The sequence below is a fragment of the Brienomyrus brachyistius genome, chromosome 6 (genome assembly GCF_023856365.1).
Source record: "Brienomyrus brachyistius isolate T26 chromosome 6, BBRACH_0.4, whole genome shotgun sequence".
Classification (NCBI taxonomy): domain Eukaryota; kingdom Metazoa; phylum Chordata; class Actinopteri; order Osteoglossiformes; family Mormyridae; genus Brienomyrus; species Brienomyrus brachyistius.
Window position 1 is genome coordinate 4,048,917 of NC_064538.1, and position 16,248 is coordinate 4,065,164.

The window sequence follows — 16,248 nt, forward strand, 5'->3', positions numbered from 1 at the left end:
ATAACGTAATAAAATATTTTAACCACATTTTCATTTTATTTCGTATGAGGGTGAAAGACAAGGCATCTCCTTTTGTCATATATACATTCGCCACCAGATGAAAGTGATGAATTGGATAATTAAACCCACCTACCACCTTTTAGTCATCTGCCACCTGGGTTGCATGATGTCCAAGTCCTTTTTTACGTAATTATAGTACAATACTCTGTACACGGAAATGTTTCCAGTAGTTCAACAATTATCACCCCTCTTAAATCGGCTACACTTTTCATCTGTGCACAGTAACATGCCACATATAAATATGGCGAAGGTGTCTGCCACGTAAGGTAGCGACAGCTGGGATGTAGGACAGGAAGAACAACAATACCGGTTGCTAGGCAGCCACTAGGTCACCACTTTAGGAAGACGGACGGAACGTGAAATTTCATCAGAAGAAGAAAGTCCAGCCCTGCATCACCCTCGAACAACTTTACATTAAGTGCTGAGACAGGTCATGAAAAAGCCTTTCGGTATGAAATTCGATTATCAGGATTCCTGTAGATGAAAAGATGAAAAAAAGAAGAAACGAATGAATGAACACTGAAGAGGGTTTCTCTCAGAGTATAATTCAGAGATAAATAGGACACCTTGCCCTGCAAGGACATTCAGAACACCATTAAAAAACAATAGAATACAATGTCAATGAAAGGTAAGAATATCAAAACAAAAAGATTTCAGTTCTAGCTTTTGTTATACAGGGAAAAACACTTCACACTGTCATCACGCTGAATATTGCAAAAGGACTAAACTTAAACTTAGCATGTTTAATGCTGTCGATGTCTCCCTTTATCATTATTAATTATTTACAAATGTAAGGGGGGAAAAAACAGTTCTGTGAAAGCCTGAAAGCGGAAGATGGGATGTCGGCAGGGTACTGGAATTCAAAGACTAACATGGATACACACAATGAACACAAGGAAATATTTTTCAAAATCATGAAAATCTATTTGCAATAGCTGGGTGTGCACCCAACACGTTCAGGCCAGAGTGGCGGAGTACAGAACTACACGATCTCCTGTCACTTCTAATTTTGCATCTTGACGCGTCGTCTGGGTCTCAATCCCAATCCTGAGAGTTTAGAGTTTTAAGGATTAACTGATTAACACAAATTTGTCTTAACATAGTGGATAATGCGTCCACAGTTTTGCTGTAGTGACCGTATATATGATTCTATTATTCAGCAAATTTCTTTGATTTCCTGGCCGTGATTTAAAGGTGGAGAAATAGAAAGTTGAACTACGGGATAGCGTTTTCTTTTTAATGCAGCAAGTCTTCAGCTATGCGTTAACCAAAGCTAATTGTGAGCCCAGCTTGGTCAGAAAGCGTCATTCTCCATGGGTGACCAGGATTAAGAAAAACGATCCTATCAAAAGGTGTGAGTCGACATTGAACACTTCAGTGATGTTACTCAACAGGAACCATCATCAGCCAACACTCATTGAGCTTCCTATGGCTAAGTCTGCCGCAGAAGACTGGCGTTTTCCATTTTCTGACCAGAATCCAGTTTGACTCAAAGTTGCACAACCCAGCCCAGCCCCGTGGATTAAATATTATTTCCCTTTTGAAGGTTACTGCTCAATCAGCAAATTCCAAAAGGGAAAAGATATCAATTTTCCATCCTTAAAACAAAGAACATTTATATTTTCTCTATATTTATATTATAATACAACAAGAATGCCTCTAGTGTCTACCAATACCAAATGTTTTTGTAGTACTTTTGAAAAACAGTAAGTATGCATATCCAGTCCATAATACTGCATTTAGTCAGTTGTACTTGATTTTCAACAGTAGAGAAATTTCAGTCTAAGGGTATCCAACAGCCGGCCGATCTAGTTACAGAAACGATCTCTTGCTGTAATCCAAGATATACGGTGGGTTTGAAGGAGAGCTGTGACCTATTCAAAATATCATAAACTAAGGACAGAGCTAATGATTCGCAACGTTCTCTGTATTTCTTACCATGAATTCAGTCTCCATCAAAACTACTGCACTCTATAACCACACGGAGCACGTTCAATAGTCAGAATCTGTTTCCACAGCGAAAAGCAGACGTGCAGGTGGAATGGGCCATACGTGCGCTCCCATGTACATGTACGCATGCTGTGTATTTAAAATCCACATTCGTGAAGCATGCGGCCATTGATCTATGCATGACGTAATACATTTCAACACATCAATGAACACTTTCTGTTGATTGAGGACAAAACCACATTTTTTTTTACATGAATATGTACACAGAAGAAAAGAACTCACATTTTGTTCAAGCAATACATTCCCCCCCCCCTCCACATTCGCAAGTTGGCAGTTTGTTAAATTAATTAGCAAGCTGGTGGCCACTTAGAAGGAGGAGGGCACAGCAGTGTTACAGTCGAGGGGGAAATTGTCACTCCGAGGCACCAGCGAGGGGCTTTTCTGTGGTCCGTAGCGGCCTTGGCTTCTGCCCGTGTAGATAGAATATGAGGTTGTGACCATGAGACACGAGCGGGGAGCTTAGCTACGGGGGCCATGACCCAAGAATCCCGCTAAAAAAACTGTCCCACCTACAAGATGACAGCCCGGCCTGCTCCCTCAGGTCTGCGGCTCTGATTATCGATATAAGTCACTGTTTTCTCAAGATAAAAGGCTGCAAGTACGTAGGAAAAGAGACAGAGGTGAACTGTCCAGATTGGTCAAAGAATGTAGGCAAGACTGACTGAAAATAACCTCGGCGTGGGAGTGCTTTGTCAAAAAAATAACGGGAAAGAGCGGTTGTTTTTGATCTTTGTCGCAATGGTCATATAAGCTGAAGCCGAGCACGACCTCTATTGATTCCAGAAGATTCTCAGTCTTTAAATAAGGATGTGAAGAGCGTAGCTCCAAGGCGAGATGGCCGACGACCTAGTGGATGTCGCTCTCGAACTCCTCCTTGATGGAGTGCTTGCGCACTTTGCAGTCTGGCATGTCGAAGCCGAAGTCGGCCCAGTCCTCGCCGGTGCCGGCCCGGTTGGGGATGGTTATGGTGTGGCGCACGCGGAAGTGCACGGCCTCCATGACGCGCTGCCGCTGCAACTCACCCGACGGCCCAATGGCCGCATTGCTGCTGGAGCGGATGAGCTGCTGCCCGTAGTCGTGGCCTTGCTTCATGTCCTGCAGGCCCCGCCAGATGGCCAGGCGGAACTGCTCGGGGATCTTCAGGGCCCCCAGGTCCTGATGGGGGGGGGGGGGGGGGGGAGCAGACATAGCGCTGAGCCACTCTGACACAACCTGGCCCAACAGGCATGAGCAATCGATCACAGAGCACGACCGCGTACAGGAGAAGGCGCAGCTGGTCGGCTGTGTTTGTGTATAACTGCAGGCGTGGACGTCACTGTGCACACTAACTATCACACAATTAAGAAACATGCCCATCGAGACTGTGTACAATATGAGACATCAGCAGTCAATGCACTGATCAGCTTTCACTGTGCGCAAACAAGCAGGAACATCACACCATGTGTTTATTATTAGCTACTCTGGCCATGAACACTCCAAACAAGCATGATTATGTGCAACTAGGCACTCTGCTCCACCATGACTGTGCACGTAACTTTCATTGCTGCATGACTGCACCTCACAGATGAACAAATTTCATTGATCCAGATTCCAGAATAATCACAAATGTGTAAAACTCCAATCCCCACAGGACATGGGGGGGCGGGGGGGGTGGGGTGGTCCTGCTTTTCACTTCAGCACACCCCTCAATTAAACTTTTTTTTGGACTCTTGAACAGACTGCATCAAGAAATTGCATTAAATCAAACATGCCATTTTCAGTTTGGTGGTCATTTTGCAGTAATGTTGCCAAAAAAAATCTAAAAATTTGTGGTATTGATGCTAGTATTTTCATCCTTTAAATTGACTACAGCCCTTGAGTTATTTCCACCAATGAGGTTTTATTTAATCATTCTTAAGCCGTAAATAATGAATTATGACTATTTTAAATTGAGTTATAATTTAATCTTGTATAATTTAGGCCAGGATTACACCTGTAAAAGCTTTTAAATAACAATGAACAAATTTGGTTTAGAGACAGTAAAGGTGAGTCATGAACCAACACATTTCTTTGGTCATTTTTTCATTTAAATTGTGCGATCCAGCCAATCAATGGCTCTGTAAGATAAGTACTCTGCAGGGATGGACACCAGCACAGCGCATGGCCCGCAAGGACTGGAGTTTGATGGCCACAAAGCAGAAGTGAAGATGACGAGAGGGCTGTCGTTTACCTCCATAGACAGGGTCTGGAGGTGATACACGCTCTGCAGGCCCTGGGATGTGAAGTAGTCAATGCAGTTTTGGCATCCGAGACTGGTTAAGAAACTGTTCAGAGAAAAAGAATCCCGCTGTGAAGACAGCTCCTTCCTGCTTACAGCACCGTCAGTGTTTAAGTACGGGAACGCACGGCAGAGGGAACTGAGGAGCATGTCTTCCTAAAGGCCTGGCCTGGTCCCCATCAGAACCCATCGGGTCAAGAACACAGTGTGTGTTAGTACTCTGCTGTGTAACAGACCTACAGGCTCATGGGAGTTTTACTTACGCAGAAGTGTTCTGAGGGCAGAAGGAAAAATTATTGTTTAAGGGAGATAACCAATCAGATTGTAGAGGAGGTGGGTCCAAGTGACTAGAGGAGGCGGGACCAACCAATCAGATCTGTCTTGGTCTTATCGTTACTTGGACCCACCTTATCTCTCTGAACCAATCATTTTTCCTTCTGCCCTCAGAACATTTTCGTGTAAGTAAAACTCCCACACATCTGTAAGTAAACATGCATCATGCAGTAACACGTCACACCAGTGGTGCCCCTCAAATCTTCCCTGCTGAACTGGGTTATGGTTATGGAAGGTTATGGAAATGCACTCTGCATTAAATGATTCACGCCTTTTTGTTTCTATAATGTTTTTATTATAAACACAGAGGGTTTTTTTTTAAACATGAAAGTATTGTACAATATAAAAAAGTACCAATAATTCCACTTTATCAAACATAATGCTATACTGAACAGAATTTAAAACAAATAAATAAAATGCTGCACATTAGTACTTGACTGTGACAGCCTGACAAGGAAGGAAATATTGAAATGAATGAATTTAGGCAAAGATATGCTCTAGTAAATGTGTATACACCATTTATATACATACATCCTTATTCTGTGGACAGCTTACTTACAAGCAAATTAAGTGTCCAGTTCCTTATTATTCCAGCTGAGTCATTTTCATTCAGCTTTGATCATTAAAAGATCTTGCATGTGAAGCCCTGTCTGTGACAAACAGCTCAGCTTTGAAAGCCATTTGCAAATTTAAAAGAATTTGGGTCAAGTAGCATTACTTACTGAGAAAAAACACTACTCATTCCTTCAGCTTCCTGCTGTTTAAACAGTGAACAGTTTTCTAAAAGGTGCTAATCTTCCTACTGTGTTTTTTTTTTCCTAAATGAGAATCGTAGTAAATTTGCAGTAATGGGAATTATGCAATAGGCCACATTTTTAGTCTAACCCCAATCAGATCCCCGAGGACTGACGTGAGTGAACACCATATTATTTTTCTTTGCTAGTATAAGCCAGCAGGTGGCGTAATACTTAAGGAATTGGTCTTGTGACCAGAAGGTGCATTACATTTGCTGTTTTTTAAATACACAGCCATGTCAGTGCCGAAGCCTCAGTCAGGACCACAGTTATGTCACAGAGAAATATCTAAGTAAATATAATGTAGGTGTAACAGGCTTACATATGTATACATATGACAAATTGATGCTACGCTCCGACATTTCTGCATCTTAATCGTCGCCTGAAAATCACCATCTTCCTGAAGCTCTCATTCAGTGCAAGCTTATCTGAACCCAGTTAGAACAAAACCACGCCCATGCTCGTATGATGTCATGAAAGCACCGCCCCTGTTCCAGTGAAACATCGGCGGTGCGGACATTTACAATATGTTATTGCACTAATGTACTCGCATTCGGTGATCGAGCTGCAACTAAGAGAGAAAACCTCTCGCTTAAAAAAGGAAAAGTTTAAAAAATACACGGTGTGCTCATTTATTTGTGAAATACGCTATCGCGTCAATGTATTCATATTCGGTAATCGAGATGTAAATAAAAGCGTAAATCGTTTGCTTGAAAAAGAAGTGCAACGTCACAAGCGAATTTCACTCGGCGTCTCCTAAATATGTTACTGTGTTCATGTATTCAGTGACAGTTCTGAGAAAGATGTTACTGCAGTGTTTGTGCTTAAAAAAGTACGTTTAACATTGCAGTCTCATTACAATCAGCCTGTTACAATCACGTTAAATGTATGGGATTGAATGAAATGTATTAGATTGAATGAAATTTTGAAAAAGACTTTTTCAGACTACTTTACTAGAACTTTAAAATCAAGACAATAAATATAGGACACAAACGATAGTAACAAGCAATAGTGCAATTCAAACTAGTACGATCCAATACGAAATGGTATGAGTTTCGCGTGTTTACACCATGAAAGTATGTATCTTGTGAGGGGGGAGGGGGTTACTTTCATGATGTCATACGGGCATGTGCGTGATTTTGTTCCAACTGGGTTCGGAAAAGCAGACATGCGCACTTGGTGGTTAGGCTGTTCATACATTTAGAGCATAAGCTGAGAACCACTGATGGCACCGTAGTTACTGGTACATAGATGCAGCTTTGGAGCCCAAATGCAGATAGTGACACAATGTGGGACAGTGGATGGGACCGTTCTGCATCGTGGCCGGAAGAGCTGAGCGGGCTGAGCTCCGCTTTAGCCCGACGGGCTGCCAGTGAGGCAGAACGGGGGGTGTCCGGGCTGGGGTGTGTCACGGGTGCATCAGTGGAGGGTTAAGTACCTGACGAGGCTGGGGTCAGGGTTATACGGAGGGGGAGGGGTGCAGTGCGAGGCGGACGCCACAGTCTGGGCAGAGTGGCCCCCATTCATGTCGCCGTTGGCCTGCATGTGATGGCTGTTCAGCATGTTGGAACCTGAGCGGGAGAGAAACGCAGGAGCGATCAGGGGCCGCTGACATTCCTGCCTTAGAAGGTGGCGGATTTGGCGGGAAAAGCAGCGGTACATAGACACAAAGTAACAAACCGCGGGAATCAAAGCACACGCTGGGAATGGAAACATGCACATGATGCGTGCCAGGAGAAGACGTGTGTACCAACCCGGCAAGGCTGGGCACAGAAATCTCATCATTTTTGGTTAAAAGCAGCTTGATGCTTGGTTGTGTCTCATGCATAAAGTCCATTCTCTCCCTTAGTGTGTATCAGTGACGTGCTGAGGGAGCAGAATCTGGATAACACTAAGCAGTATCCATTAACAAACTACCACCAGCATCTGCAGCTTCTCCTTCCTTTGGTTACTCTATTCCATACAGTTGGTCAAGCGAAGAACAATTGATACCACCTATGATGTAAAGTCCGGCCTCCTCATCATATGGTACAGGTGTCGGGAACCTAAACTCGCTCATTTTCCACAGCAGGTTTTCGGTAAACTAATCCTGTTGGGGAATTTTGTTCTTCATTTGGTCAGTGCTAACTGTCCGAGCTGCTGTTACTGCACGGTTACTGCATAAATGGTAGAGTTTGTCCCAGAATCCACCTAATAGCCTCTTCACCCATAATGTAACAAACTCGATGAGGAGGTGAAACCACTGGCTTATTAGCTGCATATTGAAGAAAATAAATGAAGAGTATACTTTTAGAAGAAAGGGTAAAAATGTGTACCTTTGCTTATCACTGGGGCTGTACCCTCCAGAGTCTGCCAACTGTTCCCTTAGCTGAAGGTAACTGTACCTTTTAAGATACACAAATGGACTCTGAGGAACATTTCTGTACCATTGATGGGACATTGATGCTGGTTGTACCTTTGGGATGTTCCTCAGTCAATTTCTGTACCTTAAAAGGTACAATTACATGGGTACAGCACCAGTGACAACACATTTTTACCCTTTTTCTGAGAGTGTAGTTGTAAATAGCTTGATGGTAGCACAGACAAGCCAACGAAATATGACACATCATTAATGTTTGGGGCTGTAGAGTTTGTTTCTATTAAAATGCATGATTCTAGGTGTCTGTGTTTCTGCAGGATGCTCTGATTTAACTGCCCAAATGACTGATTCTCATTGACCAAAGTGCTGGAGATCTAAAGGTCGTAAAAGCCGACTAAACAGCTACATTTACTACAATGTATCATTTAATTATTGTAGGTATTATTGATTGAGTCTGAATTGAGCCTGTGTGTGTGGCTTATTTGTATGTTTTCCCTGCGTTTCTGTGGGTTTCCTGAGAGCTACTCTGGTTTCCTATGGCAGTCAAAACACAAGCGTTTTAGGCGAGACTGTAAACTTGGCTTTAATGTGCAACTCTGTGTGTATGTGTGTGTGTGGGTGTGTGTGTGTGTGTTATGCACATATTACATTGTGGGGAACACATTTCTCCAGAAAGTGATACAAACCTGCTATTTTGATGTTTTGTAGTTAAAGTTAAAAAAAAAACTAAAAATGTTGTGTATTTTGTTTGGTTGCTTATGGTTAAGGTTAGGGCTGGGTAGGGGTTAAGATTTGTGGGCAGATTTAACATTTTTAGGATTACGGATATGCTCATAGAAATGAATGGAGAGTCCCCATAAGGATATGACTGCAGCTGTGTGTGTGTGTGTGTGTGTGTGTGTGTGGCTCTAGATCCCAATGATGACTCTGAATGGCATAAGCAGAATGATGGAAGGATGGAGGGATGGATGAATGGATGGATGGGTAAATAATGACAGAATGGAGGTGTGGGCCTCACCCATGTGCGTCATGCCGGGGAGGGGTCCAGGGCTCTGCTGGGACTGGCCCACCAGGTGATTCACGGTTGGCAGCTTGCCGATGCCCCCGTGGAGTTTGTTCATGTTGGGCATGGGGGAGCCGTAGGAGGAGGAGGGGGCCGATACGTGGCTCCTGTCCGGGAAAGAGGGGGTTGGGCTGCGGTGAGCATACAGTACCGTGCCGAAGTTTGGGGTGAAACTTCCTTGCTTTTGAAAACAAACAAGTTTTTCGTTCATTAAAATAAGACCAGATTGATCAGAAATTCTGTGTAGACATTGTTAATGTTGTAAATGACTATGATAGATGGAAATGGCTGTTTTCTAATGGAATATTTACTTAGGTGTACAGAGGCCCCTTGTCAGTAACAATTAGTCCTGTGTTCCAGTGGAAAGTTATTGCGAGTTTATCATTTTTAAAGCTTGATTGATCATTAGAAAACCCTTTTGCGATTATATTAGCGGAGCTGAAATCTGTTGTGCTGATTAAAGAAGCAATAAAACTGGCCACCTTAGAACTAGTGTCTGGAGCATCAGTGATCGTGGGTTTGATTACAAGCTCAAAAAGGTCAGAAACAAAGAACTGTCTTCTGAAGCTCATTATTCTATTCTTGTTCTGAGAAATGAAGGCTATTCCATGCGAGAAATTTCCAGGAAACTGCAGATCTCGTACAATGCTGTGTATGACTCCCTTCACAGAGCAGCGCAAACTGGATCTAACTGCAATAGAAGGAGGAGAGGAAACCCTGATGCAGAACTGAGCAAGAGGATAAATATATTAGAGTGTGTAGTTTGAGAAACAGACGCCTCATTGGTCTTCAACTGGCAGCTTCGTTAAATAGGACCTGCAAAAGACCAGCCTCAGCGTCAACAGTGAAGAGGCAACTCCGGCATGCTGGCCCTTCTAGGCAGGATTGCTAAGAAAAAGCCGTATCTCAGAGTGGCCAGTTAAAAGGAAAGACTGAGAGGGGAAATGAACACAGACACTGGACACTGGAAAAAAGTGCTATGGATGGACGGAAAATCTAAGGTGTTCAGATCACAAAACGTTCGTGAGATGAATTGAAGCCAATTTCGTCCTACAACAGGACAATGACCCAAACACAGTTTCAAGCTATGCAAGGACTATTTAGGGAAGCAGTCAGCTGGTGTTCTGTGAATAATGGAGCGGCCAGCACAGTCACCGGATCTCAACTCTACTGAGCCGTTATGGAGGCAGCTGGACCGAATGGTACGTAAGAAGTGCCCATCAAGCCAATCAAACGTGTGGGAGATGCTTCAGGAAGCGCATAGTGAAATCTTGTCAGATTACCTCCACAACATGACAATGCCCAAGGTGTTCAAGGCTGTATCTGCTGCAAACTGAGGACTCTTCGATGAAAGCAAAGTCTCATGCATGTTTTCATGGAAAACAAGGACATTCCTAAGTGACCCCACATTTCTGAATGGTAGTGTAACTTGTGGGCGCGTCTACAGAATGGCATTCTGGGGTTGGGCATTTAGGCACTAGTGTGTTTGAATTGTGTCAGAAGTCTTGGGGAATCCCTGGTAGGTAAAAGTTGATTCAGGGGGTGGGAATAACAATTAAAAAAATAATAATATTCTCTCTCTTAGGGGGTGTCCAAGGGAAATTCTACGAAATCACTAATGTTTGGTTAAATTTGGCTTGTCTCCGTCAGGTGGGCAGACGGTGTGTTTGGGTGGGTAGTCTCCACGCCCCCCCCCCCACCCGAACGAGCAGCCGACTTACTGTCTTTGCAGGAGCTGCTGCTGCTGCCTGTAGGACTCCACCAGCTGCTGGGGAACCAGTTCCATCAGCTCCAAGCTGTCCTTGATCTTCATCAGGATGTCAAAGTTCTCCCGGCCCCGCACCTGCACAGCACACGGGTCGCATAGAGGCCGTGAGAGCTCCCCATACACCTCGCACGCAAGAGGACTTAGTATGCCTGCTGCTGTAACTGGATCACAGGCAGTCGATTATCTAATGCATGACCATACCTTGTTATGAATTTATGAATAAGAATGAATGTAATTTTTCTAACAGAGATCAGTGCAAAGCAGAAGAGAGTAATGGATATAATTAATCAAGTAACTGCAGTGTGGAAAAAGTAGTTGGTGTAATTAGTTAGTTGGTGTAATTGCTTTGTGAAGTTTAGCAATTAGTATCAGCAGACTTCTTTTCTTGCTAGTAGACATTATAAGTGTTGGACAAGCAATCAGTTTATTCCCTCTTAAAGACAGATTTTATAGTGTCAGTATCAGGTAAATATACAGTCTGATTTCAGAAAATGGAGCATTTCCCATTGAATAATAACAGGACTGCCAACTTTAGTCAGCTGGCTGGAGTGAGAATTTTAATTCAAGAAAAGTGGACAGTGAGTAGGTCACATCTGTAGGCCAATTCCTTTTGTCTCTTACAGGAATATAGTAGATCTCCTCCTCTCCATGTCGACGCTTTTTGAAGTTCACAGCAGGTCCTGGAATGGACACTGGCGTCTGCTTGAAAGCTGCAAATGGGACACAATAGGGGGAATGTTGTTGGTGGTGCAGTGGCTGTGAGTCCAGCAGGGGGCCACTAAGAAGGGTTGCTACTCACTGCGTTTGTTGGTATTGCTGTTCTTGGCCACGTTGTCGTTTAGGGCCTGCTGTTCCCGGAAGTGGTCCTCGTCTGCCTTGCGATCACGCCCTGGGCACGCGCATATCCGGCCCTCGAACGACCTCCGACCCAAGACCTGGCCACTGTGGGCAGATTTAACATACTCATGGGAATTTTTCTTACACAAAAATGTTCTTCGGGGAGACTGAAAAATTATTGGTTCAGAGAGATAGCCAATCAGATTATAGAGAAGGTGAGTCTAAGCAACTAGAGGAGGGATTAACTAATCAGATATCTTGGTCCCACCTCCTCTGCAATCTGATTGGTTATCCCAATGAACCAATCATTTTTCATTCTGCCCTAAGAAGATTTTTGTATAAGGAAAGCCTCTATGAGTATTTAACATGCCATGTAAGGTCTGAGGGGCGGCATGGTGGTGCAGTGGTTAGGGTGAGGGGCGGCATGGTGGTGCAGTGGTTAGGGTGAGGGGCGGCATGGTGGTGCAGTGGTTAACACTGTTGCCTCACACCTTTGGGACCCGGGTTCGAGTCTCCGCCTGGGTCACATGTGTGTGTGTGCAGTTGCATGTTCTCCCCATGTCGTCGTGGGGTTTCCTCCGGGTACTCCGGTTTCCTCCCACAGTCTAAAAACATGCTGAGGCTAATTGGAGTTGCTAAATTGCCCGTAGGTGTGCATGTGTGAGTGAATGGTGTGTGAGTGTGCCCTGCGATGGGCTGGCCCCCCATCCTGGGTTGTTCCCTGCCTCGTGCCCATTGCTTCCGGGATAGGCTCCGGACCCCCTGCGACCCAGTAGGATAAGCGGTTTGGAAAATGGTTGGATGGATGGATATAAGGTCTGTGCACATGTGTGTTTATATACGGATGGCTAGAGGTTCTTACTCTCTCATCTCCAGCGTGATGATGATGAGGATGGGTCTCCGGTTCATGCCTCCCACGCAGCTGCTGTTGCACATGAAGTTGTAGAGGATCGTGGTAAACTCAGTGCCCACCTGTGAAAAGTGAACAACTTCACATCACTCAGTAATATCCTGTTTCTAAACCTGTACAATATCCATCATGTCAAAAACCAAGATAAGAAATGATGTACAACAGGCACAAAATTCTAAGCAGCAATTAGACAAAAAGAACAATGATAACAATAATAATGATTAAAAGTGATTTTGCTCGTTGGTAAACGTCCATTTGATCTGCTGAAATACCATACTTTCTCTCTTCATGCTAGTTCAGACACGTTTACTGGCAGGGCCCGAACTACTGTTAGGTCGTGGCTGGGAAGAAATGCTCAGTATAGATGGCAGGAACGTGAACCGGAGTCTCCTGAAATGTCTGTAAGCCAAAGGAGCTGAAGGATCATCTCTGGGAGCGAAATAATCCTACCATGGTGTGGGTGAATACCCGCAGCTGAAGTATGTGCCTTTAATCTTCAGATTAAGAGCCCAGGGACAGGTCTATCATTGTTTTTAGGTGTCATCTAAAATTTGCAACGTTAGCGTAATACACAACATGTCAGATAACAGCATGAACTTCAATGCCAGAGGGTTGCAAGTTGAAGGAGGGTCTTGCTTGTCATTGTGATAAAATTACACAACTGTAAAATTGTAAGTTACTTTGGGTAAAGGTGCTAGCTATGCAAAGTAGTGATAATGATAACGTGTGCGTGCAATGGCAGTCCTTACAGAGCAGGGCAGCAGAGCACGAACCTGCGGAGACTCGTAGGGCACCAACACGCTCTGCCGACCTGTGACAGGGTCGTCCACGTACTGGGACAGGTTGTTCCCTTCCACTCGGATGAGGTGACTGGCTGGAGCCACCTGGCCTGGGTAGGGTACAGCGGTAGCGGGAGCCGTTAGGTGAAAGATAACTGCAATCCACGCCATTTCATAGTAAAGAAGAATGAGGAAAAATAATATAGCTCATGAAAAGCGTCATTACGATGCTGCTTCATCAAAAATGACACGTTGACTTCGGTCAACAATATTCACAAAACACAGAATATGTCTGCTAATAACCTAAATAACAACAATTACACTCATGTTCAATAAGCAGGACATATTTTGTGCTGACATTTGGGGGTGTTGGTGAAGGAGTGCCCCTCAGCAGATTTCGCTGGTTGGGGACTTTGTCTGGCTCCCCTTGCGCCAGTTGTCACCCTTACGTAGCAATCTGCCCATGCTTAGCTCTGGCCTAGCTGACAGAGTGTTTATAAACTCCCAGAGTTGCCTGCATTGGGGGATAGAATGTGTTCTTCATTAGCTGAAGCTAAAAGCTATGGCATTAGTGAGAGCGTGCGTCTTTTGGTTCTCACCGACGCTCTCTGATAACATAAATCAAATCCTGTTTGTCCAGCCTGTTCAACACATGATGTCTTTTGCATGCGGTGAAACTGTTGTACTCCACCACCTGTATGTGTATTCAGGCTGCCTACACACTACGCTTTGATGAGCTTCTCTCCCACGGTTTATTCCAGTCTTTCCCAATCCGGTCCTTTGGGAACCCACAGACAGTCCACATTTTTGATCCCTCCCAGCTCAGAAAAAACATGAACTGTCTGGTAGGGAGCTGAGAAGAAGCAAAAACCTGGACCACCTGTGGGTCCCTGAGAACCGGATTGAGAAACACACTGGTTTCTTCTAACTCCACCTCCATTGTCTAGGGTGTTATTAAAGCGGCCATTGTGGGTGGGGGGGGGGGGCATTGGTCTCTTACCATCGTTGAAATCGCGACCCAGCTCATGGTTGGGACATCGTTTCACCACCTCGGTCACGTGCTCCGCCTTCTTGTAGACGGGCATGGCGCGGATTACGCTGCCAGGGGGCGGGGCAGTGGACAGCTTGATCTGGATGGGGCACGTCTTGGCAATCTGGCAGTACAGCTTCTTCAGCAAGGGTGAGTACTGGGGAAGCCAGTCAGAGAGTCACGTTTTGTCCTTGGCCCAGTGCGAATGCCACCGGTTTGCATTTCAAGGACAATTAGCTATCATCATTCAACGTGTTTTGCAAGTGATAAGAACTAAACCTGAAAATGCATATCGGCTACTTTTACCTATGTGAATTTTAAATTTCCCTTTTAAGTACTGTAATCAACAGTTTACTGCACGCCACCAATCAACTCTCGACTTTGATGCAAGGAAACAGTGTCCAAATTAACCTCAAGTCTCTTACTATGATGTATGTCAGCAGATAAAAACGTTTTGCTTGTTTTTTCTCTGCAGAAACAATTATGTGTAAAACAAACAAAAAAATGCAGAAATGATAGCAATGTGTTTCTGTTCAAAGAGCGGAACTATATGTGAAAATGGTTGTAATACAATTGTAACAAACGTACACAGACACTTTCATTCAGACTGGATAGATAGATAGATAGATAGATAGATAGATAGATAGATAGATAGATAGATAGATAGATAGATAGATAGATAGATAGATAGATAGATAGATAGATAGATAGATAGATAGATAGATAGATAACATAATAAAGTTTGTTTTTAAATGTGCACCTTAATGATTCAGGGGGCTTATTTATTTTATTTTTATTATATTAAGATAATATTTATTTTAAGTTACTTTTAAGGAATTTTTTTTGTTTTCTATTAGTAGATGGCAGCAGTGTTGACAGAGTCTTTTTATTTGAGAAATACCGTCTTACTTCGTCCGGTAAACCACTGATTAATAAAGGAAAAAAGAAGCTATTTGCGTTTCCCAGATGTACCGGAAACAACCGTGACTTCAAAACCAAGGTGATTTTTGTGTACCGTTACACCCCTAATAGATAGTTAGATAGAAGGAATGTATTTATTATTGAGATTCTATCAAAAATCGCAAAAATGAAAGTGAACCACCCTGGTATGCAGTAGGTAAAGACCAAAGGCAAATAAATACATCATTTTTCAGGACAGTATTATACACGATTGCTAACACACACGCGTAAAATTGCCAGACATAACAAAGCTTTAAGTGAAGCCGTGTGCTACAACGTTCCTCAAAGATGGCCAGCAGAATTAGGCAGAGAAGAAGTGGCAGGTGAAGTATGATTAGGAATGAGGCATCATTTATGGGTTTGTACCCACCCCTGTTGGCACAGCGGAATTCATTCAGCCACATCTCTCCTTCTGAATGTCCCCTAATAACTAATAACTAGTACTGGAGCCTAGAGGTGCCATTAAATGCTCCAGGCTCCAACAAGTAAACTGAAATGTATGTTTTAAAAACTGGCTACATTTGGACTAAAGCTGTACTGCGAAGTGACTTCATCTGAAAAACGACCGTTTTTTTTTTTTGCAGTCACCCTTAAAGTGCCGCAAAATTTGAGCCAACCCCCCCGCTCTGTTTAAAACAAATAAATGTGAACATTTGCATGTATGCAAATCGAATGACCTCAGACGGCTTAGAATCATTCACGCTGGCGGTCGTCCATCCACTGAAATTCAGATTCACTAAACGATGGGGGGGCGGGGGGACGAGGGGGGGGGGGGGTCCACCATCTTCCCAAAAATGACAAGTCGCAACAAGACTTTATGCAATAAAGCAATCTAAAACATTTACCAGAGGGAATCGTACATCGCTCTTCAGAGAGGAAAGATATATGAACATATCAGAATTCAATCAATGTCCTCAGGCAACTGTGGGACCTCAAAAAATTCTCTGATTATACGAAAATCTCCTATTATAGTCATAAGGTAGAGTGCCTGAATACAGATTGGTATTATTAAAAGGCAACAATAAGGAATGATTTAGTCTTAAAAACTGATGCTACCGCTTGATTTAGCCATGACAATTTGCTGGAAT

General features: G+C 43.7%; 1 protein-coding gene across 7 annotated transcripts in view; it reads right to left on the minus strand.

Annotated features, from left to right (window-relative positions):
- Window positions 1–16: 16 nt before the first annotated feature.
- Window positions 17–16,248, minus strand: part of tp73 (tumor protein p73) — a 43,122-nt gene continuing 26,890 nt past the window's right edge. For all 7 annotated transcript variants that reach the window (XM_049016004.1, XM_049016005.1, XM_049016006.1 and 4 more), the window contains 10 exons: window positions 14,171–14,357; window positions 13,165–13,280; window positions 12,344–12,453; window positions 11,444–11,586; window positions 11,266–11,354; window positions 10,598–10,719; window positions 8,832–8,983; window positions 6,893–7,025; window positions 4,280–4,373; window positions 17–3,225 (listed from right to left, as the gene is read on the minus strand). In XM_049016004.1, the coding sequence (XP_048871961.1) occupies window positions 2,917–3,225; window positions 4,280–4,373; window positions 6,893–7,025; window positions 8,832–8,983; window positions 10,598–10,719; window positions 11,266–11,354; window positions 11,444–11,586; window positions 12,344–12,453; window positions 13,165–13,280; window positions 14,171–14,357 (1,455 nt within the window). In that variant the 3' untranslated portion in view covers window positions 17–2,916. The remainder of the gene's footprint in view (window positions 3,226–4,279; window positions 4,374–6,892; window positions 7,026–8,831; window positions 8,984–10,597; window positions 10,720–11,265; window positions 11,355–11,443; window positions 11,587–12,343; window positions 12,454–13,164; window positions 13,281–14,170; window positions 14,358–16,248) is intronic.